Here is a 27649-nt window from a genome sequence, read left to right on the forward strand (position 1 = left end):
CATTCTGGTGAGTGATGTTGATAATGGCAAAAGCCATGCATGTGTTTGGGGCAGCAAATATATGGGAAATCTCTGTATCTTCCTTTCAATTTTGTTGTAAACCTAAACTGCTCTTAAAGAAAATAAAGTCTTTAAAAAAAGGGGGGGGGTGTAAATGTTGCTTCCACTCTGGGTTTTGAGCTTTAAGACATCTGCGTGGGCACCCAGTGACGAACTGTACCTGTAAAGTAAAATCTGTCCTTCCCAAATCTGCTCTTTAGCACCCTTCATCCACAACCTTAGATCACAGAGCAGCCTGCACAGCTCATCCACATGCTCTTAGGAGGGTCCCCAGCCTTGCTTTCTGAACTTCATTAAGCAGGAATAAGACAGACTTTGTTTCAAAAGAGAAATTACCAAATCTCCACATTGAGGGAGACCTCTTTTTTTTCTCAATCCAGCAGAGTGAAGGCTGACAAAATAACACAGTCTAAGCCAACACACTGCCTGTGTTGAAACTCTGAGCTTGTGCAACATTGGGATTTTGTAACCTTTTTTTTTTTTTTTTATGATTTCACATTCTGAGATAGTAATTATGCCCAGGAAATTTTTCTTGAAGAAGTGGGTAAATTTTCATTTTATAATTTAAGTGTTATTGTGTATCATCAGTAAGGATTGGATATGTATGCCAGTAACAGAAAACTTGATAAATACTGCCTTAAACAAGTGAGAATTTACTTTTCTCATGCAATGTGAATTCCAGGGGTAGGCAGTCCATAGCTGATGCAGCTGCTGAAGGATGTCATCAAGGAACCAGTATCCTATCTTCCTAGCTTACGGTTTTTGTCTTTTTGGTCAGAAGATGGCTGTTGTGGGGCGCATGGGTGGCTCATTCGGTTAAGCAGCCCATTCTTGATTTTGGCTCAGGTCATGATCTCAGGGTCCTGGGATCGACTCCCACCTTAAGCTCCACACTCAGCGGGGAGTCTGCTTTGGGATTCTCTCTCTCTACCCCTGCTTCTTTGTGAGTGTGCGCATGCTCTCTCTCTCCCTCCCTCCCTCTAAAATAAATAAATAAATCTTAAAAAAAATAGATAGCTATTGTATCTGACTTCATCAGAGTTTTCAGAAGGAAAAGAGGGAAAGATAAAGGGAAATCCCTTTCTCAGACTTTGTATTTTTTTGGTAGATAGTGGCCTCTCAGAGATTGATAACTACCTTTTGTTGGCCAGAACTATGTTGGTATAACTTGGTATTTAACTTATCGTATCTGGAGTTAGTATAGAATGGTGGTTAAGAGCATGGACCTAAGTTTGAAAATCAGTTTTGTTATTTCCTGAGTATGATTTTAACATCTTTGTGCCTCAATTTCCCTCTATTAAAAGTTCTAGTAGTATGTACATGCCAACACTTTGTTGTTGAAAAGATTAAAGGAGTTAATATGTCATTATTTTAATGGATACCATTTGTACTATTTTAAGTATTAGTTATAATTTACCATCTTCATTATATAGAAGAGTTACTGGTATTGGAATTCTAAATTTGTCACTCAGGGAACTAATTTTTTTAGATAGGAAATAAAATAGCATTTGGATTAGGTGCTTTTGAGTATAGGGATGATTGAAAAAGATGGTAGAACTTTAAGGACTCTCGTGACTGCATTGCATTATTAAAAATTATGGGTGAGTTAAAGTATTGGGGCCATTTTAATTTACTCATTTAATTCATTTTAGAGCTTGATGACTTTTAGGACTGTCTTGAACAAATTGTCATTTTACCACCAATCCCCTAAAGCACCTTCATCTCAACCGAAATTCTGTCTTATTGATAGAATGTTTGAAGACTTAGCTATGTATCAAAAAATGATTTCGTTGATGTTGTTACCAGCCTTGCCAATTTATAATCACTCTACTGAAAAAAAAATATCAATTACTTCTCTATTTTCTTTTTAGCCCTATCTGCTTTGATATGATTGAGGAAGCATACATGACGAAATGTGGCCACAGCTTTTGGTAAGATGATTTTATTTAGCAAAATTGTCTTGATTTTTAACCTGTGTAAATGCAGCCAGTGAAAAGTTAGGTTTTTAAAATAATGTTGGTTATCTTATAATTTCTTTCATACATTTTTGTAAGTTCAGCAGCTCAAGGCAGAAAGCATGTGGTTGGTGCATAATTTCTGTGGAATACTTAGATTTACTGTTGCCTTTACAGATGGATTTTAAAACTTTTGGGTTGATTGATTATTTATTATAGAGCTTTGATTACCATTTTAGAAAATTGAAGGGTGCTGGATAATTAGGATGAAGCATGAAGCATCTTTAACTCACTTGTGGGGATAAGTGTGTGAGACCCAGTAAAGGAGGTTAGAAAGTCATTGGAAAAGGATATAGGGGGTTAAAAAGATCTGTGTTTTCTTCTTCAAAATTTTGCTCAGTGTTATCGTTAGTTGCTTAGTCTTGTATATACGTCACATTAATCTGTATATTTAAAAAATTTTTAGTTGTGGTAAAGTACACATAAAATTTACCATCTTAACCATTTTTAAATTGAGTAATGTTAAGTTTGTTTGCATTGTTGTACAATCAATCTCCAGAATTTTTTTATCTTGCAAAACTGAAACTGTATACCCTTTGAGCAACTCTGCATTTCTCCCTTCCCCCCAGCCTCTTTCAATCACTATTTTACTTTGTTTCATGAATTTGACTATTCTAGATACCTCATATAAGTGGCATCAAATTGTATTTTTGTGACTGGCTTAACTCACTAAGCATAATGTCTTTAAGTTTCATCCTTGTTGTAGCATGTGTCAAAGTTTCCTTCCTTTTTAAGGGTGAATAGTGTTCCATTGCACGTATATATTGTATTTTATTTGTTCATCTGTAATGGACATTTGGGTTGCCTTCACTTCTTAAATGTTAAGAATGGTGCTTTGAACATTGGTGTCTAAATATCTCCTTGAGATTCTGGTTTCAGTTCTTTTGGATATATACCCAGAAGCAGAATTGTTGTATCATATGATAGTTCTGTTTAATTTTTTGAGGAACCTCCATACTGTTTTCCACAGCTGCTGTACCATTTTACATCTCCCTCAGCAGTTCACAAGAGTTCCAGTTTTTCCACATTCTAGCCAACATTTGTCATTTTCTGTTTTTTTTTAAATAGTAGCCATCTTAATGGTTATGTAATCTGTGTTTGTTTAATTCCTTTTGTTTATTCTTTGTGTGTTTTTTTTTATTGGGGGTGGTATATTCTGTTTGCAGTTGATCATGTCCATAAATTACTTACACTGTTGATATGATATTTTTGGCTTAGTATTATGTGTTCTAATAGCCCCTGTATTCTAATTCATGTTGAAGTCAGACCCATAATTTTATTCTGAAGTTGAATGTAATATCTGGTAGATTGATATTCACTAATCAAGTACTGGGTGTTATTACCAGTTTGTAACTATTTTAGTTTGATTTGGCGCTTGATGCATCAGTGTTAGGTATATCCAGTCTGCCAGTCATTTAAAAAGAAGTTTAGAATAAAAATCGCTTTCTTAGCTTGGACTATGTTTTTTATTAAAATATAAGTTATTAAAATAAGCAATATGTACTCTTGGCTAAAAAACAACTTATTGTCCAGAAAGCTGTAACATGAAATGTAAATGTCACAATTTTTCTAGTCTTTTTTTTTTGGCCTACCTGCTCAGAGGTTATGGTAAGGAGTAATGGTGTGTCCTTCAGAATTTTTTTGCTGGTTTTTTAAAAAAAAGGCCATCTTGCCTTAAATAATTTAGATTTCCTGCTATATCATTGCATTGACATTATTATGGTTCATGAATAACTTTCTGCTCCTTATTGCTACTGAAAGTCTGGTCATGTGTGTTTTGCTTTTAGATTGATACATGTACGGTCTTGGTCTTTTCAGGCTTATTGTTTGACAGTAGTGTTTCCTATGGTCCATTAATTGACCTAGCACCATTGCATTCCATAGGAAACCATGGAGACTTTGATTTTCATCTCTGGAAAATTGGGTGATTTAGATTAGGCTTTCTCTGCCTTTGTAGTATTGAATATTGGACCAGATAATTCCTGTTGTGGGTGATTATCCTGGGTATTGTAGATTGTTTAGGAGTATCCCTGGCCTCTACCCAGTAGCAGTCCCTTTTCTCACAAGTGTGACAACCAAAAATGTCTCCGGACATTGCCAGATATCTAGTAGGGGACAAAATTGCCCACATCTGAGAAATACCGATACAGAGTTAAAAGAGCAGGGTCTTGAAATTGGTAAACCAGGATTCTGGTTTTGGCTCTAAAACTTACCTTACATTTGTCCAGTCTCTCAGCTCGTCTCTTCTGTTGTCCCTCTTTGCCCTCCTCCCCCTTTTCTTCCTACTCCTTCACGTCCTCTTCTTCTATAGTTTAGAAGGTGCGGATGTTTGGTGCAAATTATGAAGTGAGGATTTAATTTTTCCTAACTGCCTTCTTCTAACTTATATGTTCACTGTGGCATTTTAAAAAGACACTGAAGAGTCTGCTAAAGAAGTACAATAATCTTGCTTCGCTATGTTGTGACGTGTTACAAATTACTGATTGACTTTATAATTAAATAGGCCTGGCCTTTCCAATGAGTCCTGTAATTTTCAAGGTGTGTCCTTAGGTCATCATTGGAAAACCGCACTGGTTTCATAAATATGTTTTTCCCTTCAAATAAAAATAGTTTAAGTTTAGATCCTTGTTATAACTCAAGTGATATTATAACCTGAGTGTGTTTTAAAATATGAATGTGTTTTAAAATACCTACCAGAGAGCAGGTTTTGGTAGGATAAGAGATCATAAGGTGGAGAGGAGCTAGTAAACTTGGAGGCTGGCAGTCCATTGTCAGGCTTGTGGAACTGTGAGACATTTTGTACTTTTGTTTAAAGCAAAAGCTCATAATTATTTACCCTATCCTATCACATGAGGCCATTGGAAGTTCATTAACGGTACCTATTGGATCAAATCTTCGCTAACTCCAATGCTGGCTTGTAATCTGGAGCAGAGCAGTGTTAGCATTTCCAGGCTCCTTCCAAATTATTAACACTAAATCAGATTGGACCATGGGAACTGTTTATCCCTCGTCTCACTTACAAATGGTAACTCTTTCCTCGTAACAGGTTGGAGATACTGTTCCCACTTGACAGTGGATCTGCTATTAGCTGTTGTCTAACCAAACTTAATGATATGATAAAATAAAAATATCTGGCTTCTTTGTGATGTAGAGATAAGGTTTGCTCTTTCCCTTTGCCGTCTCCTGCTTACCCCCTGCACCTTGCTTCTTTTCAGACCTCATGTCTACCAAGTTCTGATTTACTATTTTGTTTCATTACAAATTAATTATAGGGCGCCTGGGTCGCTCAGTTGGTTAAGCAACTGCCTTTGGCTCAGGTCATGATCCTGGAGTCCTGGGATTGAGTCCCACATCAGGCTCCCTGCTCAGCAGGGTGTCTGCTTCTCCCTCTGACCCTCCTCCCTCTCGTGCTCTCTGTCTCTCATTCTCTCTCTTGCAAATAAATAAAATCTTAAAAAAAAATTTAAAAAACAAAAAACAAATTAATTATAATTAATAGCATCCCTCAGTGTTGTTCATCTTCCAGCATATCTGTGGTCAAACCTGGGTATCAGCTTGTCTTTTGGGGCTTTTGAATAATTTATCATCTTGTACCTTGCTATTAGTCTTTCTTTATTTATACCCGGTTATTATATAGGACCAGTGTACTGATTTGTCCTTGCTGTTCTTGTTATGGTCTCTTCTTTTTTGAGAATTTCCTGATTATTCACAGTTTTTTATATGTACTCATCCCTGTTTACAGAGAGAGAAAAAGATATTTATGATAAGGTCTCCATTTACCCTAGTGTCTACAGTTACTTATAGAAAAATGAGGAGAAATCAGAAAGTTTGTGTATTGGGGGTGGGTGAATAGAGGGCTTCAGAAAACATTCGAAGAAGTTTTTGGATGGTTAAAGTGGCATAGTGTTCTGTATATTACAGGCAGTTCCCAAATAAAAATTATGCCCTAAAAGCTTAAAAAAAAAAAAGAAAAAGATATTTATATCTTATAGGTAGGTCATACTTTTTTTTTTTGGTAGGTATATACTTAATAGAAACAGAATAATACATTTATAGAGAAATACTCATTTAAAAAATTATACAAGTATAGTTGACGTAATTGTTATATTAGTTTCAGGTGTGCAACATAGTGATTAGACAATTCTGTACATTACTTGGTGCTCACCACCATAAGTGTAGTTACCAGCTGTCACCATACAATGTTACAATATTATTGAATATAATCCCCATATTGTTCTCTTCATCTCTGTAACTTACTTATTTTGTAATTGGAGGTTTGTATTTGTCAGTCTCCTTCACCTGTTTTGCCCATGTCCCCCATCCTCCTCCGTTCTGGCAACCACCAGTTTGTTCTTTGTATTTATGAATCTGTTTCTGCTTGTTTGATTGTTCATTGGTTTTGTTTTTAGATTCCACATATAAATGCAATCATGTGGTATTTGTTTTTTTTCTGACTTCACTTAGTTTAATACCCTTGCAGTCCATTCATGTTGTTACAAAGGGCAAAATTTCAAAATATTCATTCTTCATTATCAGATATACACTTAAACGCGTTTATGTCAGCACATTCTGGTACTGAATTACTATTTTTAAGAGTTTCAGTGTGAGTAGCTTTTGAAAACTTCTCAGGTAGACCCAAGATACATATTCCTTTATCCCCCCTATTTTGAACACTAGTCTAGATACTTATCCTTCTTTTAGAATCCAAAATACCACATCTGTGGTGGTGATGGTCAAGTAGAGTTATTGTGAAAGAAATAATTGAGAATTTTTAGTGGTGTTTTATATGACCCAGAAGACATGTTTCTTTTTTGTTTATACCTATTTTTTTTGTGCATTGAACATTTATTTAGTTCAACTCTAACAGGATATTGTGCTAGACATTGAGGGTACAGAGATGAATTAAAACAAATCCTTGCTTTGAATGAATAAATAGAAGAGGAGATGACAGTACAAAATAAGGTAGTTACTATTTCTCAAACTAGGGCAGGTCTGCCCAGGGGTGGTAGTGAGGTAGTGGATACTACGAGATAAACTTGATGCATTTTGTTATGTCAGTTTTATACAGTGGTATGTAATTTGATGCGTTTTTGTTTTATAGTATAGGTAGATATTACCAATGCAATGTGCAAAAGTCAGTTGAATTTTTGTTCCTGAGGACAGTTCCTTCTCACTGTGTTCTGGACTACTTTTTCTTCTAGGAGAGGATTGTGTGGTAGTAAACCTACTGACAAGGGATATGATTAGGATGCTGAAGATAGGAGAGGAGGATATTCTATTGGACTCTGGGATAATTTCTTGTATATTGACAAACTCTTTCACTCAGTTAACAACTTAGCTTGTTCTTCTTGCCGTATTATTTGCTCATTTCTAACTATCATTTCTTTACAAAAGCCATTTGCTAAAACCCAGAATGCTCTTCTGCTTATCTGTCAACCCCTTGTTTCATCTTTAATAACCTTCCCAGAGTTTCTACTTCATGACTTGGTTTATTTGAACTTGCAGATTTTTTTAAGGGTTAAATCTTGTCATTTGGGAATATTTTCTGGTAATATGAACTCATTTCCGTTTTCCCTAAGCAGACTATAAGTGTTTCAATGTTGTAATTGCATAACTACTTTATGCTTTTCCCTATCAAGAGAAATGAAAACAACATTTTATATATTATTTCCTTCACTGAAATTTCTACATAGGAAATTTTCTGTTAGATCTGGAACCTATCATGTGGTAATATGGTAATCCTAACCTTGTCATAGTTACAAGAGGTGTTGTTATTATTTCTCGAACACTGTACAAGTCATTTGTTTTATATATATTTGAGTATCTGTTATGTGCCAGCCATTTACTTAGATCTTTAGGTCCTTGTGCTGTGCCAAAGACCAGCACTGCATCAGTTCTCTATGATGTCCTTTTTATTTATTTATTTATTTATTTATTTATTTATTTATTATTATTTTTTTAAAGATTTTATTTTTATTTTGATAGAAACACAGCGAGAGAGGGAATACAAGCAGGGGGAGAGGGAGAGGGAGAAGCAGGCTTCCCGCTGAGCAGGGAGCCTGATGTGGGACTTGATCCCAGGACCCTGAGACCATGACCGGAGCTGAAGGCAGACGCGCAACGACTGAGCCACCCAGGCACCCTATGATGTCCTTTTTAAACTTATCTTGAAAGTACCAAATGTGAGATGAAAGAATAGTTGTTAATTAGTACAGAGAAACCTGATGGATGTAGGTTTCTATTTTCATAAGGTAGAGTGAAGTAAGTGGGTTATAAAAAGCTTCAACTTATAAAGCTGAAGTAAATTTATAGTAATTTGGATACAGAATAAAAGAGGTGGTATCTTTTTAGGACTCTTCTTTATAAATCACCCTTGTAATTTCTTAGAAGTAATTTTTTTTCTGATTGTTAGGAGCAGTGCCTTTTTACTATAGAAACTTGTAGACATCTAAAAAGAAAAAGTTTCCCATGATTTTATGACCCAGAGACATATATGTTAATATTATGATGAATGCCTTTTTTGGTTTATTTTAAATGGATACATACACAGTTTTTTAAAAACAGAAATGTGATTGTACTGTAGCCACTATGTTAGAGATTGTCATTTTTAGTTCATAAAAAGTGATCTAGTGACTTTTTTTTCTAATGTCAATTTGATATTTTTCGTGGTTTTTTGGAACAATATTTTTTTTTTTTAAAGATTTTATTTAGGGGCGCCTGGGTGGCTCAGTCGGTTAAGTGGCTGCCTTCAGCTCGGGTCATGATCCCAGGGTCCTGGGATCGAGCCCCTCATTGGGCTCCCTGCTCAGCGGGGAGCCTGCTTCTCCCTCTCCTGCTGAGTGCCTCTCTGCCTACTTATTTAAGATCTTATTTATTTATTTGACAGAGGGACACACAGCGAGAGAGGGTACACAAGCAGGAGGAGTGGGAGAGGGAGAAGCAGACTTCTCACGGAGCAGGGAGCCCGTTGCAGGACTCCATCCCAGGACCCTGGGATCATGACCCGAGCCGAAGGCAGACACTTAATGACTGAGCCACCCAGGCACCCCTAAATAAAATCTTTTTAGAAAAATTCATCTTTAAAAAAAAAAAGATTTTATTTATTTGAGAGAGGAAGAGCATGAGCCAGGAGTGAGGGAGTGGCAGAATGACAAGCAGACTCCCTGCTAAGCAGGGAGCCCAAAGCAGGATTCGATCCCAGGATCTTGGGATCATGATTTGAGCTGAAGGCAGAGCCCAACTGACTGAGCCACCCAGGCTCCCCTAGTTGAACAATATTTAAAAAGTTTTTTTATTATAAGACAATATGTAATTGTAAAAAGTCAAACATTACAGAAATATATATCATAAGGAAACATTTCTTGTAATCCTCTTTCTTTAGCTATAACCAGTGTTATTAGATTATTTTTCATGGCGTATAGTTATGTATTGCAATATGATTTTTTGGGATTTTTTTTGGATTGATGTTTACAAAATTATTTAGTCAATTTCCTAGTGTTTTGGTTGCTTCTAATTTATTTTGCTATTTACAGATAATCTTGAATTGAGCACCTTTTTATGTATATACCTCTGCTCATTTCCTTAGGGTAAATTCCTAGAAATAAAATCATTACATCAGATACACAACCTTAAGGTTTTCCATACAACTTGCCGTCTGGAAATGTGGCAGTTACATTTACTTCAACAGTACATGAAATTGTTTATACTCACATGTGCTCCTTAACTCTGATAGTATTTTCTTTAATTTTCCAATTTGTTTGGTAAAAAATGGTATATAATTTAAAATCAATTTTTTTATCCTACTGAAGGTGATGATTTTCTCATGCTTATTGACTAATGTTTGTCTTGTTGATTTTTCTGTTTTTCACTTTCTTTTTTTTTTATTTGAATGTGTTCCTTTTGTATTTAAGGATATCAGCACTCCAAGAACATGAATAGTGTATTTGCTTAACTAAATCATAGGCATTTGCTTTTCTTGGGTGTTGTTACAAAGTGTTTAAATTGCATAAACTTAGTACATTTTTTTAAACATTCTATATCCAGTAGACTTGTTTTTCAAGTTCATCTTTAAATATTAACTTTTGTATACTGTTATCTAATAAATGCTCTATGTATCTTTATTATGATAAAATATAAGCTGAAATAAATTTGATAACAAATTACTTGTTTTAAATGAGAAATAGAAGACTTATAGGCATTATTTTATGACCAGTTTATTAATCCTTCACTGATTTAATGAACCCTATTTTTTTTTTTTTTTTCTGCTAATAGCTACAAGTGTATTCATCAGAGTTTGGAGGATAATAATAGATGTCCCAAGTGTAACTATGTTGTGGATAATATTGACCATCTGTATCCTAATTTCTTGGGTGAGTCTTTGGAATGATTCTTTATTATTTAAAATATTCTATCCCCAAAAGTGTATGCTAGTACTAATTTATTCAGAAAATATAGTGTAGGGGTAAAGCAAGTCTTTCTCTCCTACTCACCTGGGTGCTTTCCCGGTCTTCGTTATTTTGTGATGTATTTTCCATACCATGTGTTGTTAGTACTATATTATATTGTTTTTAAGTTTCATAAAAAAAGAAAAATTGACACAACTCTTAGTTCTTACTACATAGATGGCGGGACAGAATGGGAGGTTAAAGGGGATGCCAGAGGTCCAGAATACCTGTCTCTTTATACAGTGTAGTGCATTCCTGCTGCTTGTGCTTCTGGGGCAGAAGTGAGAGTCAAGAGAAGAAAGTGTTAATGGAGAGGGGGAAGAGGAGGTGGAAACTTGGGCAGTTGGATTCCTGGATAGGTGAAGAGAGTCTGTGAACGGGGGAGGCGATTGAAAAGGAAGAACTTGGAGAAGGAACTTAGGAAGAGAAGAAATACTGAGGGTGTGATACTCTGCAGGACTGGACTTTATGGGCTAGGTTGGGTAGAAGGGAAATGAAAGTCCTGCAAAGCAAAATCCTATGTCCCTGCACTCGGACACATGGATTGATGCTGCTGTGTGCGCTCTAGAATTACTTTTCTATCAGTTGTCATAACTTCAGAAAACTTCTTTTGGAATGTTTAAATACAGAAAGGAAGCTAATCTTCCAACAACTTTGGTGTTTACTAAAATTTTCAGGCAACATTCTTTAACGAGTACAAAAGATGGAGATTCCTTTATGTGAATAGAGGGAGCACGATATACTAGTATGGAAGAACTTTCAAAATATAGTACTGTTTTAGTTAGAAAGTGATTTCATACATTAAGTATATATTCTCACATGTATCCAGTGAATAGTGAAGTTACACTTACTGATTTTCTGAGCTAGAAATTATCTGGGTGATGATCTAGTTTTTAACCTCCTCCTTTATGGATAATAAATTTTTGTTTTGGATAATTGGAGTGTAAGTATTTTATGCCCATATTTGAAGTCTTTTAATTATAGTGCAGCTTCTAATGTGATTATGAATGTCAGCCATGGAAATAACATTTTATGCTGATACATCTTTTCCTGTTTTTCTTCCCATCATCCCTTCCACTCTTTACCATTTGTACAATAATAGTCAAATTCATAGGTTCCCACATTAGGTAGATAGGGATCCTGTGCATTCAGGATGCCATTGAGATCTATTTCTGAACATGGAATTTCATTTTTTTTTTACTTTACTGAAAAAAACTCTTCTAAGTTATTTCCATTGCTTCAGCGTGAGATTACATGATTTATTTGTGTGGTGCCTGTCATTCTTGGTTGGGTTGAGGACCTGAAGTAATTTCAGATTTCTTCTTGACCATGGTAAAATAAGTATATGTTTTACAGTTTTGAAGGCTACTGGATAGCCTTGCACTTTTTTTATTGATAGGTTACGACCTTTACTATTATTTAAAGATTTTATTTATTTATTTGTCAGAGAGAGAGGGAGAGAGCACAAGCAGGGAGAGTGGCAGGCAGAGGGAGCCCGATGCAGTACTCAATCCCAGGACTCTGGGATCATGACCTGAGCCAAAGGCAGATCCTTAACCGACTGAGCCACCCAGGCTTCCCAGGACCTTTCCCTTTAATACTGTAAATTTACCTGAGTCATGGGTAAAGCGCTGAACTATGCATTTTCTGTAGCAGTGGTCTTCAAAACTTTTTGCTTGGGTGACTCATAAAAATTCTGAAAAATGATGTTCTTCATCACACATTGATCCCCTATTTAAAATTATCATCCTCAGTTTTTCTTTGTAAGTGTAAGTGGTTGTAAAGGATCTAACTTTAGGAGTATTATAAATCTGGTTATTTAAAAATAAAGCTTTTATCTCTTTTTAAAATGTATCCAGTGAGGGGCACCTGGGTGGCTCAGTCATAAAGCATCTGCTTTCGGCTCAGGTCGTGATCCCAGGGTCCTGGGATTGAGCCCCACATCGGGCTCCCTGCTCAGCAGGAAGCCTGCTTCTCCCTCTCCCACTCCCCCTCCTTGTGTTCCCTCTCTCGCTGTGTCTTTCTCTGTCAAATAAATAAATAAAATCTTAAAAAAATAAAAAAATAAAATGTATCCAGTGAAATCTAAATCATAGTGATTTGGTATTTATCATTGATTTGAAAACAGACACCTTTCATTAACAATGGGAAGTTTTATTCATTCCTTTTCTCTTTGCACTTCTACTTAAATTATCATCCACATAATTTTATCCTTATATAATGTATTTTCACATTTGAAATCCCTATTGATCTATCTGTAATACTTTTCTGTAACAGAAATGTATATAAATAGAAACTATAGACATAGAAATTTTTTTTGAACATAATTTTATATTAAGCATTTAAAAATCTCAGATATTTTTTCTGAGTTATTATTGAGTCATGAGTAGTATGCAATTGGTCAAATATTTACAAATTTTATAAAGTATTAGACAAATATTTATTGAAAATGTGCTGCTTATTAAGGTTTGGTGCTTTTCTCAGTTCTAGTACCCTTGGAAGTTATTACTAGGACAAGGAATCAGTTTCATTTGTATTCTTTTTATTTTTTTGTTTATTCATTTTTTAGGATCATCATAGTTTTTTTTAAAATTTGAGGTATAATTGATATATAACATTATGTAACTTTAAGGTTTTTCTTTTTAGTTTTAAAGTGTAAGTCTTGAGAAACTTTGCTTACATGAATAAGTTGATGGGGATTGAAGGAATTTTGTTAACAATAACGTCACTCAGTTTTTTGACTTCGTTCTGACTTAAGAAATTAAGAAAAAAAGCATTGACTTATCAAAAACGATCTTAATGCTCAGTTAGTTAATAAGTCAAGTCCTTTCTTTAATTTTAATGAAAGCAAAGAATTGGAAGCTAAACACTCAAAAAAGATTTGGTTTTCAGGTCATTATAATCATATAATTTTTTGTCAGGTACTTTGATTTTTCCTTTCCTGCCCTAAACACTATACCACAGACCCTTTTTCTTTTGACTTCCCTTCCCCCATCTCTTCTACCTTCCATTGTATTCTTTTTCATTCTCTCCTACCTTTGCTCCTTCAACACATTCACTATTCTTTCCGTCCTACTCGGTCTTGAGAGCTCTCTTTCTTTTTCCCCATTACTGGAAGGTTCTTGCAAGGTGAAGTCTTCCTGTCCTGTTGCCATCTATCCTGCCCCCGCCCCCCCCAATTCCTTCAGTTGCTCTCCTCTGCTCCTGCCAAGACTTGCTCTCTAGCTCTCCCTCTCCGTCTCTCCAACTGCCTGCATCCATCTCTCTCCCTCGCTCAGTCTCTTTTCCAGCTTTCTCTGTATTTAAAATTTATAATTGGAATTTTATCTTCCTTATGAATAACGTTATTATTCTTTGAAGGGACAATGTGAATGCTAAGTTTAAAATACGTGTTTTAAAAAAAATAGAGCATATAACATCCTTACTATTGCCAGGTAGTGTCCTAAGTGCTTTGTGTAAGCTAACTCATTTAATTTTCAGTCCTGTGAGATGGGTACTCTTGTTATCATCCTCATTCTTCAGGTGAGGAAACTAAGGCACAGAGACTTTGGGTTACTTTTATAAAGTTATACAGTAGTATTGGTGGAATTGGGATTTGGTCCTAAGCCGCCTGTCTCACAAGTATATGTGCATTAACTATACTCTCCTGCTTCTAAAAAGATAGTTACTAGAATGGAAGCTTTAGCAGTAGAAATGCTTGTTTGTTCTTAGTACTGTGGCCATTTTATGGATCCAGAGAATTATAATTATGGATATAGAATATCCTTCAAGTTCAGTGATACACGAGATTTCTCAGTAAAATGCAATTTTGTATACCTGTGTAAAATATTACCGTTTAAGTCACAGTTTTTATTCAAATGGTTAATTCTGTAACTGAAATATTAAACTCTTTATGTACTTCTCTTTATTCCCACTACATTATTTCAAGCTCTCCTTTTTCTTCCCTGGGTTATAATAGTAACTTCGCTTGTGAGATACATACCAGGCTCTTCAGAATCAGGCTCCCTTCTATCTACATTTGCAGCCTTAGTTCGTCACCCATTAAATCATTAACAAAGTCACTTTGACTCTGTGTTTCAGCCATATTGATTTAAAGTCATCTTATCTCCTGCTCTTGTATGAATTTAACCCCCTCTTTCTCACACCCTTCTCAATTCTTTTTCACTTCTTTTTCTGCTTTAATGAATCTCTGTGTGCATGTTATGGCCGAATTCTAGTGTAACCTTCTATGTGTAGCCTGCTCATTTACACTTTGATTGCTCCTTGTCCTGTGTTCTTTGTTAAGTCTACCTCAATGATAGTACTGCTTATCACATTACCTTACAACTACTACATCATATATATTTGTCTTCCTACTCAGAGTTGCTTGAGTCTTAGATTGAATCTTACTTAGTTTGAGTCTTATTTATCTTTGAAGCTTGGATTCCTAATATGGGCTTGATACATCTCTGGTTTGTTTGGAAATATTTATAGTTGGATTGTGGTATAATGGAAAATATTAGATAGTTGGATTTGTATCCCAACTCTGTTCTGTATTGTATGTCACTGTGAGTAAGTTCTTGATGCTCCCTCTAATATTCCCTCATCTCTAAAATGGGGGAGAATAACCCATAGGTTAATGTCTATAAAGTACTAGCCTAGTGCTAAACTGATTTAGTGCTAGTTTTTTTCTTTATCAGATTTTTTGTTGTTTTTGTTTGTTGTTATCAGTTAATTGTTAAAGACAGAAGAAAAGAATTTGTAGAATTGGTTAATTCATTGGTTCAGTGTTATGATCAAGTTCTTTCCATCTTTCTATTCCTCCATCCCAGCATGTATTGGTTCTTTGACTATCTCCCCCCAAGACTGCAGGATAGCTCTGAGCAGTTCCAGATATCATCTCTTAAGGGAGGGAAAGAATTTGTTTTCTTCCTATCCATTTCTTTCTGAAAGACAGCATACCCTTCATTGGTTAAAACTAGGTCACATACTTAATCCCATTGTCAATTATTGCCAAGGGTATGAATGCCTAGATTGGCTTAGGTTAGTCAAGAATCATACCATTGGGCTGGGGTGGAACCTAGCTTTTCTGAAAGCATGTGGCTTGGAAAAAAATTAAGTTGTTTTTTAAAAAAGGGGGGGAATGGTTTTGGATAGGTAACTGACAGTATCTGCCATGATGTTTATAGGAAAGTAACAAAAAGAAGAACAAATAAAAATCCTTAGTGTCTACCTTACAGAATCAACCAGGTACCATGTGGAGGATGGAACAGCCTCACACAGTGCTGATAGTGTCATCATTGAGATGTGTACGAGAAAGCACATATTCCAGAGAATTCTCCTTTAATAATAGCAGTAGTAATAATAGCAGTTGTAGCATTAGAATTTGTGGCAAAATTGTTTTCCAATTTTAAATAAAGTGAAAACCTGGCATTTTCTGCTTAGCATCTTTTTAATTTGGGGACTTTTAAAAGTGAAAATAGAACCCATTTAAACAGAACAATTAGATGATACATTTAACAATAATACAAATTATAGGTACTTTTTGTTTTGTTTCTCTTTTCAGTGAATGAGCTCATTCTCAAACAGAAACAAAGATTTGAGGAAAAGAGGTTCAAATTGGACCACTCAGTGAGTAGCACCGTATGTTTCAACTCTTATTACTATTTTTTAATAAATTTCAGTTTGTTTTTATTGGTTAATTAGATATTAAAGCTTAGCATGTCATTGATTTTTTTTAAAGAAAATTTAAGATTATTCTGTTTAATAAGGAACTTTGTGAACTGCATTGTCTAAAATTTAGTGATCATCTTTTGAAAGGTCTTCTGGGATCGCATTGAGTCAGAGTTGGCTTGTAATACATGACATTTGGAGGATTATATGGCAGGGTGGAACTATGGTTGGTAATTTGGAAAAACTGTTGGAAGGTTCTCAGTTTAAGAGAATCAGTCCTAAATTATTGAGGGAAGTGAGCCTAAATTAATACCTTACCAAGTACAAAGTTGAACATATGGCTAGACAAATAATTAAAACCCAAGCACGTATTTCGAAGGGAATTATACCTTTAGACGTGCTCAGTTAACATTTGTCTTGATGAATATGCCTTCCATATCTGTTACCTAGATTGATTCAAGGGAGGAATAGTGTTTAATTTATAATTAGAAGGCTATGGGGAACCATTGGCTAGGAAGGTGTGGGTTAGAATATTATATTTTTGATATTTATGTAATAAACATATTAGGAAGAAGCAGTTAAACATTTATTTTAGGCTCCCTAAAACAATCTTCTTAGGAAGTTACTATGTTTCTTCATTTTTAGAATGGCCACAGATGGCAAATATTTCAGGATTTGTTGGGAACTGATCAAGATAACCTTGATTTGGCCAATGTCAACCTCATGTTGGAATTACTAGTGCAGAAGAAGAAACAACTGGAAGCAGTAAGTGGCAGTTGAACTTTAAAAAATTTTAAGTGGTGGTCTTTATTGCATTAAAAAAGATCTAGAAATGTTTAAAAATAATAGGGTAGTATCTATCACTCAGTCCATCCAATTTTATTCAGTAAGAAAGAGCATGTGCAAGGTATCACTTCTAAAAGATTCCTCTTTTTCAAGTAAAAGAAAAGACAAATTTCTTATAAGTTGTAGTGGCCAGTTTATATTAAGAAAAACTGAGTGATAAGAAAGATTATGAGAAAGTACAGTTTCATTTTAATAGGGAACAATTATATTGGTCATTTTTCTTCTAATGAATATATTCCTTGCCAATCTTCCCTTTGGAAGAGAAAATAGAGATTATTTTTACCTACATAAGATCCTTTTAGCAGGTATCTGTTGATGGCACCTGTAAATAAAGGCATTTAGAAAGATGGGAACTGGAACTAAATATATCCTGTTTTATGTAATAAAATGTAAATAAATGTAAAATTGCATTTATTTCATGTAAATAAATATAAACAATATAAAGTGTTTATAAACAATATAAAATGTGAATTTGCATGTATTAGGATTTGAATATGATCCATTAGGGGCAACTCACACCTTAGCATAAGTAGATTCCTCCCTGACCTAGCTTAAACAAAAAGGGGGTATCTGTTGACAGGGTAAGGGAGTGAGTAGCTGACACATGTGAAAAGGAAGAGTTTAACAACCGAATATTGGGAGGATTGGAACCATAGCCAGCTTCTCTGGAGACTATATGGAGATGAGATCAGGCACTTGAATGTTGTTGGATCTTTCTTTGGTGCTTCTCGTGTCTATTTCCTTGGGACAGGTCTGATTTTCTTTTCTCAGATGTTTATAACATAATGTGGTTATTTGCACTTTCTTCATTTATGTTTTTTGATAGAAGAAAAGGGACTTTCCGATTTCAGTTTAAAAAATTCTGTGGGTGGATTATTAATATAACTTAGATCTGGATTCCATCTGATCAAATGGGAATCTTAGTAGAAGAAGGGAGTAGTTGAGGTTATGCTTACCAAAATGATTCTCCCATTCTGGGAGGGGGCAAGGCTGGTAGAAATTTCTCCCATATTTTTTGGGAGAGAGGGCTTTATCTTTTACTTATTTTTTTCTTTTAGTTTTACTGAGGTATAATTGACATATAGCACTGTATAAGCTTAAGTTATACAGCATAATGACTTGACATACATGTGTTGTGCAGTGATTACCACAGTTCTCTTCCTTTGCCCCCCCCCACACGTGTTCGTTCTCTGTCTCTTAAATAAATAAATAAATAAATAAATAAATAAATAAATAAATAAATAAATCTTTGTAAAGTAAATTCGGCTCTGTGCTGGGCATGGACCCTACTTGGGATTCCGTCCCTCTCTCTCTTGCATGCACCTGTGTGTGCTGTGCGCGCGCGCTCTCTCTCCTCTCTCTCAAAAATAAATAAAAAAATTGAAAGAAGTTTATATAAAAAGTTTCAGATTGTACTTATCCTTCTGACATATGCCTCTTTGTTTAGTTTTTGAGGTTTGTGTTGGTAAATGTAGATCTAGTTCATTTTAGCTTATGTATGGTAATCCATTACATGAGCATATCTATTCCCCTATGGTGGACATTTGTGTTCTTCCTAATTCTTAGCTGTGTCACTACTACATTTAATATTGTTATACATGTTTCCTTGTGCTCATGTATATACACTTAGTGATTTAAGGAATGAAATTACTGTTTATAGAATTTACATGCACATTTTAACTTATCAGATATTGCCAGGTTGCTCTTTGGGTTTGTACTATATAGACACCTGGTATTTTCGCGTTTTTAGCTATTGCCAATCTGATAGTAATCCGATGGGGGTGTGTGTGTGTGTGTGTGTGTGTGTGTGTGTGTGTGTGTGTGTGTGTGTGTGTGTGTGTGTGTGTGTGTGTGTGTGTGTGTTGTGGATCTTGCTACTTTTCCAAATAGATATTTTGGTAATTGATTTTTAGTTGTATTGCATTGTGGTCAGACAACATGATTTATATGACTTTAGATTGGGTATTTTTCTTGATTCCATTTTATTTTCTTTGTGGGTTTATCACGGTAAGTTTCAGTTTTGTTTCTTAGTGGTTGCTTTTGTTTTGTTTTTATTAGATTTTATTTATTTGGGAGAGAAAGAGAGAGAGAATATGGGGGGAGGGGGGAGAGCAGAGAGAGAAGCAGATTCTCCGTTGAGCAGGGAGCCTGATTCAAGACTCAATCCCAGGACCCTGAGATTACAACCTGAGCTGAAGGCAGACGCTCAACCGAGTCACCCAGGCGCCCTCTTTTGGGTTTTTAATATAATTGTTGTTACATTGTACCTTTGAGTAATAACCTTCATCTATATTATAGAAATCTTAGAATAATATACTTCATTTCCTCTCTCATGGCCTTTGTACTATATTTTGTCATATATTTTATTTCTATATACTGATATGTGTTAAAAATACAATTTTGTCTATTTTTCATTAATTGTGATTTTTTTGCTTAATGTATTTTGAAGACATGTTTAGGATTGTAATGTCTTCTGGACATACTATCCCCTTTACCATTATGAATTGTGTATCTTTATTGCTGGAAACATTTTTTGTTCTGAAGTCTGCTTTTATATTTTTTGATGTTAATATAGCCTCAGTAGCTTAGTTATGATTAGAGCTTCTGTGGTATATCCTTCCTCATTTTTTTACTTTATTCCATCATTGTCCTTGTGTTTTAAAAATGTGTCTCTTAATAGTATGTAGTTGAGTTTCTTTTTTTTTTTTAAAGATTTTATTTATTTGAGAGAGAAAATGAGAGAGAGAGAGAGCATGAGAGGGGGGAGGGTCCGAGGGAGAAGCAGACTCCCCGCTGAGCAGGGAGCCTGATGTGGGACTCGATCCCGGGACTCCAGGATCATGACCTGAGGCTGAAGGCAGTCGCTTAACCAACTGAGCCACCCAGGCACCCTTGAGTTTCTTTTTTTTATTTATTATTTTTTAAAAAGATTTTATATATTTATTTGTCAGAGAGTGAGCACAAGCAGGGGGAGCATCAGGCAGAGGGAGAAGCAGGCTCCCCGCTGAGCAGGGAGCCCAGTGTGGGACTCCATCCCAGGACCCTGGGATCATGACCCGAGCTGAAGGCAGACTGAGCCAACTGACTGAGCCTCCCAGGTGTCCCTGAGTTTCTTTTTTAAAACACACTCTAATAAACTCATTTAATTCAAGTTCTTAAGTTCATTTTAATGTAATACAATTATTGATATGGTCAGGTTTGAGGTCTGCCACTTTGGTATTTTCTATTTTTCCATATATTACTTATTTTGTATTCCTCTTTTCTTGGCTTCTTTAGAAATTAAGTTTCTAGGATTCTCCATGTTAATATTACATTTTATCTTCTCTATTTTTCACATACTTTTAAAATTGTATTTCTAGGGGTTTCTCTAAAGATTATAAAATACTTTTTCTAGCTAACCTTGAGTTTATAGTATGCCACTTCAAGGATAATGTATTCATAGTCAATACTGAATAAATACTATTTTATGGAAAATGTGAAGTTCACAATAATTCAGTTTACCAAAATCCTCCTGCTTTTTGTGATTAACTGTTATAAACCACACTAAATAGTTGTTTTTGCTTTAAATAGTTAATAGCCTTTTGAAGATATGATGCAAAAAAAACCCCAGAAAAATAAAAAACCCTCTTTAAGTCCAATATTTATCCTTTTAGATGTTTTCATTTTTTTCTTGCATATCTGAGCTGGCATCTGGCTCATTTCCTTTTGTCAATATAACTTGCAGAGCTGATAGTTCTGTTCTCTATGGAGGTCTAGTTATTCTTTTTCTTTTTAGTACTTGTCATTGTCTTTTTGCTTCTTTATTTTTGATGAAATTAGCAGTCATTCTTACTATTCTTTCCCTAAAGATAGTATAGCCCTTTTTCTCTCTAGTTGCTTTTAAGATAACTCTTTTTTTAAATTCTTTTTAGAGATACTCTTTTTGACATTGGTTTTCTGCAGTTTGACTGATAGTTTTTGGTTTTATTTAAAAAAATATTTATCCTGTTTGTTTTACAGTACCAGAAGATCTGTTCTTTGAACATTGTGACGGTTTATTCAGCCCTATGCTTTCCTTTTCCTCTAGGATTCCAGTTATATGTAATAATGTTTTATATCATCCTACAAATTTCTGGTGTTCTCTTTTTTTTCCTTTCTCTCTACGAATTGGTATAAATAATTTATATTGGACTGTCTTTGAGTTCATTATTTCTTTCCTCAGCTTGTCCAGTCTGCTCCTCTTTTCATTTCATTCTTTTGCGTGTTTTTTCTTTTGATTTTCCACCTTTGCATGTTTTTTTTAATTTTTTAAATTGTAGCTTAGACATTCTGTATTCAGAATTGGTATAGAGACTATAGTAGTTAAGACTATCTTCCTGAAAGGTCTTGCCTTTTCCATTTTCAGGGAGCCAGGTTAAGAGATTGATTTCTGGCCTAATCAGGAATTTAGCTGAGTTGGGGTTCAGTTGTTGCTTCAGTTTCAGTCCATTGACTTTAAAGTGTATAGTTGACCCTTGAACAACGTAGGTTTGAACTGTGCAGGTCCACTTATACAGAGGTTTTTAAAAATAAATACTATAAATGTATTTTCCTTGTGATTAAAAAAATAACATTTTGCTACCTCTGGCTTACTTTATTGTAATACAGTAATACAGAATACAGTATATAATACATATGCAAACTGTATTAATCGACTATGTTATAAATAATGCTTCTGGTCAACAGTAGGCTATTAGTAGTTAAATTTTTGGAGGGTTGAAAGTTACACGTGGATTTTTGACTGTGCTGGGGGTCGGTGTCCCTAATTCCTTTGCTGTTTAAGGGTCAACTGTAGTATTTTACTTTTTAGTTTATCCCTTTTTTTATTGTTACTGTGGGAGTAACCTTTTACATTATAATTTGAAGAGTATTGGTTACTGTTTTTTAATTTAAATATTTTGTATTGTGAATATGTCTGTATATACCAGTTCTTTGAAGTTTTAGTTGCTTATTCTATGTATTATTTATATCATCACTTTTTATAAATATTCCTCTTATTTTTTTTTAAAGATTTTATTTATTAGAGAGAGAGAGTGAGTGAGAGAAAGAGCATGAGTGGGGGGGGGAGGAGCAGAGGGAGAGGGAGAAGTAGGCTCCCTGCTGAGCAGGGAGCCTGATGCAGGGCTTGTTCCAGGGACTCTGGACTCTGGAATCATGACCTGAGCCAAAGGCAGGTGCTTAACCAGCTGAGCCACCCAGGTGCTCCTATTCCTCATGTATTTTGAAGCACATGTTTTCTGAAATTGTTTCAGGGGTTCATTTATGTTCTTTACGTTTAATTATTAATTGGGTGTTTGTATCTTCTGTCTATTTAACAGTTTTTATTAAATTTTTTTTTTTTTTTTTTAGGATTGTATTTATTTGTTAGAGAGAGAGACAGAGAGAGCACAGCCAGGGGGAGTAGGCGGGCAGAGGGAGAAGCAGGCTTCCCACTGAGCAAGGAGCCCGATGTGGGACTTGATCCCCGCACCCTGGGATCATGACCTGAGCTGAAAGGCAGACGCTTAACTGACAGAGCCACCCAGGCGCCCCTGTTAAAAAATTTTCAAGGGGTGCCTGGGTGGCTCAGTCGTTAAGCGTCTGCCAATGCAAAGAACTGGAAGTTACTTGACTTAATAACAAGATTTGTTATCTAGTCTTTACGTAAGAGTAATTAGTTTATAGAAGATTTGTTATTTTTAAAATAATATTTATTTATTTGAGAGAGTGTGCATGTGTGTTGGGGGAGAGGCTGAGGGAGAGAATCTCAAGCAGACTCCCTGCTGATTGCTGGGCTCAGTCTCAGTACCCATGAGATCATGACCTGAGCCGAAATCACCAGTTGGGTGCTTAGCTGACTGAGTCACCCAGGTGCCCCCAGATTTGTTATTTTTATAAAAAGTTTTGTTACCTAGTCTTTACTTAAAGTAATTAGCTTTTTTAAGCAGCAGTATTTTATTTCCTTATTTTGCTCTTCTAAAGACTTTCATACCCCAAAGTTTTGTTACCTAGTCTTTACTTAAAGTAATTAGCTTTTTTAAGCAGCAGTATTTTATTTCCTTATTTTGCTCTTCTAAAGACTTTCATACCCCAGACACTGTATAAAGGTAAATTTCAGGGTGGGTAAAAGATACATCTTTCTCCCACCTACCATCCCTTTTTAAACTTCTTTAGAGAATGAAAAGAAATTTTGAAAGAAGAGGTTGGAATTTAGAAATGGAATGATGTCTGATGAACAGTTCAGTTTTAGGAAGACAAATATTGAAGGTTGAGAATTTGGGAATTAATTCCCTTTAAATTCTGTGTCCACATATGCTTTGAAAGGTCGACATGTGGTGGGGCCCCTGGGTGGCTCAGTTGTTAGGCGTCTGCCTTCGGCTCAGGTCTTGATCCCGGGGTCCTGGGCTCGAGCCCCGCATCAGGCTCCCTGCTCCGCGGGAAGCCTGCTTCTCCCTCTCCCGCTCCCCCTGCTTGTGTTCCCTCTCTCGCTGTGTCTCTCTCTATCAAATAAATAAATAAAATCTTAAAAAAAAAAAAAGGCCTACCTACATGTATCCTCAGCTGTTGATAGCTGTTGTAGCCAGTCATAATACCAGAAGTGCATATCCTTTAGAATTTTTTTGACAATTTTAAGGAAACTATGTATTGATACAGAGAAAAATTATCAGATAAAAGTAACATTTGTGTAAGATATGGCAATATGACTCATTTGTGAAATTTTGCCTTCTTATTTTATAGATTAAAAATCTGAAGCCAAGTAGGGGAGACATTCATAAGATTTTACAGGGTTTTTAGGTTATAATCCTAGAACTTTTGACTTCCTGACATACCTGGAAAGTTTTATTTTGTCTTCTGTTCTTTCTTGTTCCCCTGGCCCTCTTTGCTTTTTCCTTCCTTTGAAAAACAAAAGCTAAGTAAAATATTCTCCTAATTTACAAAGTCAAATGATCTTACAAGGTTTATAGCAAAAAATCAGCAGTCCTCAGTTACATTACTCCTTATCCTTAATATTAACTCCTCGGAGCAAACTTTTGTTTTTACTTACTTATTCCTAAATAACATGTCTGCATCGTTCTACTTGGAAAGTCTTCCCTCAAGGAAGGAATGGAAACATTTCTTCCCTCAAAATTCCAGTTGCCCTCCTGTTGAGAAACTACTTAAAGTGTACTCTTCTTGGGAAGATGAACTCATAGTAACTAAGCTCATAAGGGCCATATTATTCATTTATAGTAAAATATATAAAGGTTAGTTAGACTAGATCTTCTCGTAGGTCTGAGCGGTGTATTTTTACCCAGTTGGAAGTTATCTAGAAGCCAGTATCAGAAGGATATGGAATTGGGACATGAAGAGTTAATGATACAATTCACATGTTTATATTGGGCTGTAATCAAGCAGTTGCTTCTGTTTTCTTTCTTTTTTTTTTTTTTAAGATTTTATTTATTTGACAGAGAGAGTGAGAGAGCACAAGCAGGGGGAACAGCAGAGGGAGAGGGAGAAGCAGGCTCCCTGCCAAGCAGGGAACCTGATGCGGGGCTCGATCCCAGGACCCCGAGATCATGACCTGAGCCGAAGGCAGATGCTTAACCATCTGAGCCACCCAGGCGCCTGCTTCTATTTTCATAGTAGAGATAGTCTTATCTGATTTTTAGAATAAAAAAGTTAATTGCAGAAAAGATTAAAAAATACAGAAAAGCAATGTTTAATAAAAAATTGAAGCATATTCCTTTTCCAACAGCAGACATGGTCACTTTTGAGACAATTGACTGTAAACCAGATGGGACAAATGTAATAAAACTTGCTATCTTGCAGAGCACTAAGGGTGGAGAATAAGAGTCTAAATATATTTCTTCTTTCTTCTTTTTTTCCTAAATGTTTCTTTTCACTTTTATTCCAGTTTCCTCATCTGAAAATGAGATAATTAGGCTAAATGATCATATCATTTATGGAAGCTTTGGCAATTGTAAGAAATGATTAGAGAATTATTATACTTTACTGTTAGTAGTGGGTTAAATGACTTATTTAAAGGATTACTTTGCTGTTCAATTTCTGAGACAGGTCTAACAAAACATATGGCTATTTTGATAAAATTGGCTATATTCTTACCATTTTTAAGCATTTTCTTTTTTAATTGTCTATTGTTTCTTTTATGTACTTTTATATTCACATATGAAATTACAGTTTCAGAAATTTGCCATTTATCTCCTTTCTTGCAATTATTCCTTTAAAGAAGATTAAATTGCAGAAGAGACGCCATTTGCTAAATTGAATTCCTAGTGTACTTAGTTGGTCCTAGTTTTCCTTTGACCTTAAGGCTTGGGGGGCTTTTTCCCCCTTCTTTCTACAAATCAGTTGCGTTCTTATTTACATGTCATAGTTGATAGGCTAAAATGAAGTATTCAAAATTAGTATTTTGAAGGTAGTTTGTGCACATCCTTTGCTAATGAATTAATGTTGGCTGTGTATGCTCCTTTTTGTATAAAGATGTGGTCTTTGCTCTCAACCAAATAATCTGTAGACAGTTATAGATAATCAGTGTAAAGAAGTCTCAAAAAAGATGCAGAGGATATTTTTCATCATTGTTGGGACACAGAGCTCCTGTCAATTTGTTCTGTGTGATAGTTTAACTTTTCAGGTATGTCTAAGGTCCAATAAATACCAGTTTGTTTTGCGAGATGCCAGCGCATCACTTTTAAATCTTCCTGATACTGTGTTTTATAAGTTTATTCAGTTTATTTTTAAGTTTATTCATACTGTGTTTTATAAGTTTATTCACTGAAACATTAATTCAGTTATGTTAATTGGAATATCCTAATGTGATTGTCACCATATTTGTTCTCCCTTGTCCTTATTGTCTTGACTTAAACATTTCATTGACATATTTTGATTCCTTTTCCTCAGAGGGTATAGACTCTAGTAGTGGGATGGCCATGCCTTTGTGGTATGTGTAATACCTTAGTGATTTTCCAAATTTTGACTGGCTTATTCTTATCATCTGGGGACTTGTTATACAAAGATTCCTGTCCCTGTGTTTATTTCAACAAATGCCCCAGATAATTCTGTTGCATAGCAAGGTAAATGAAAATTTATTAATTTTTGTTATTTATTTTTGTTTGATTTGGAAGTGATTTACTGGGCATTATTCTTTTCAAATATATAAGAAATCAGAGTTACCTTTGCTTATAAGCCATTTCATTCCATTTTTAGCTTTTGATACTGTTTTTTTTTTAAAAGATTTTATTTATTTGACAGAGAGAGACACAGCGAGAGAGGGAACACAAGCAGGGGGAGTGGGAGAGGGAGAAGCAGGCTTCCCACCGAGCAGGGAGCCCGATGCGGGGCTCGATCCCAGGACCCTGGGATCAGGACCTGAGCCGAAGGCAGACGCTTAACGACTGAGCCACCCAGACACCCCTTGATACTGTTTTACATATATTCATTCATCAGGTTCACCTGGAATTCCTTGGTTCTTTGTGTGAATTTTAACAGTAAAAGATAAATATTTGCAGTTTTATATTTTATATCCAGAAAATGTCAAGCTTATAATCTTTTATCTGTTACATTTTTGTTTCACTTACCAATTTGGGTTATTTAATCTTTGCCCTCCACTCCATTATATTAAAAGATTTGTTTTTAAATGTTTGATTTTGACTGAAGTTTTCTATGGAAATATATTAATTCTCACATCTGTGTAAGTAGGTAATAACCACAAAAAGTAAGTTTAATTTCTGAAAGATATGGATTCTTTCCCGTTTATTATGCTTGTTATTTTCTTGGAAATGAAATTCTTATGGAGAAAGTGATCTTAGTATCTAGGAACTATGTTGATTCCACTGTGATTTTTGTCTTGATGTTCTGTTAGCTTGGTTGGAAGAAAAAGCTAGGACAGATAACAGAATTGCCATTTCACGTAAATAGTTTTTTCAGCATGGTAGATGAGGAATGTAATTTAAAACACCTGCTTCTTAAAATTTAGTTTTAGTTTTGGGGAAAATGGCTTGCTTTTTTTTTTAAGATTTTATTTATTTCAGAGAGAGAAGAGAGAGAGGAGGAGCACATGTAGGGGGTAGGGGCAGAAGGAGAAAGCAGACTCCCTGCTGAACAGAGAGCCTGATGCCGGGATCCATCCCACGACTCCAGGATCATGACCAGAGCTGAAGGCAGAGGCTTAACCAACTGAGCCACCCAGGCACTCTGAAAATGGCTTGCTTTTAAAAATGCCAGTTAGTAAACGGGAAAACTAATTAAATAGAAGTAATAGGCTAACTTAAATGGATTCATGAATTTGCTTCATACTGGTTATACTGTGGTGTTAAAGAAAACTTTGAACTCGTAGTTATATTTTTAAAAGAACAATTATAATTTTCTATTATAGGAATCACATGCAGCCCAACTACAGATCCTTATGGAATTCCTCAAGGTTGCAAGAAGAAATAAGAGAGAGGTATATTATTTTGTATGTTTTACATAATGTTTCATTTACTGTTGCTGACTATTCCCATTTCCTGCCATTTTTGTAAAGGCATTTCGTGCTAAAAAGTTTATTTAAACATTTAAAAAGCATTTGAGTTGTAGGCAGTTTTCTAACTCTTTGTTATTTTAACTTCTTTTATCTTAGAACTTCATATTTTAAAAATC

At 35.2% G+C, this 27649-nt stretch overlaps 1 protein-coding gene across 6 annotated transcripts in view; it reads left to right on the forward strand.

Annotated features, from left to right (window-relative positions):
• The window catches only part of COP1 (COP1 E3 ubiquitin ligase), a 246412-nt gene that overhangs the window by 24062 nt on the left and 194701 nt on the right, over nt 1-27649 (forward strand). For 4 of the 6 annotated variants that reach the window (XR_003612280.2, XR_003612276.2, XR_003612278.2 and 1 more), the window contains exons 2-6: nt 1932-1991; nt 10347-10444; nt 16065-16141; nt 16817-16936; nt 27387-27455. Coding sequence is in view for 1 of the 6 variants with exons in the window: in XM_028122995.2 (XP_027978796.1) it covers nt 1932-1991; nt 10347-10444; nt 16065-16141; nt 16817-16936; nt 27387-27455 (424 nt within the window). In the remaining 5 variants the exon portion in view is untranslated. The remainder of the gene's footprint in view (nt 1-1931; nt 1992-10346; nt 10445-16064; nt 16142-16816; nt 16937-27386; nt 27456-27649) is intronic. The other 2 variants (XR_003612279.2, XR_003612277.2) reach the window with 1 other exon arrangement.

Source organism: Eumetopias jubatus, unplaced genomic scaffold (assembly GCF_037043125.1).
Source record: "Eumetopias jubatus isolate StellerSeaLion01/CBP00866 unplaced genomic scaffold, mEumJub1_p1.0 scaffold_12, whole genome shotgun sequence".
Lineage (NCBI taxonomy): Eukaryota > Metazoa > Chordata > Mammalia > Carnivora > Otariidae > Eumetopias > Eumetopias jubatus.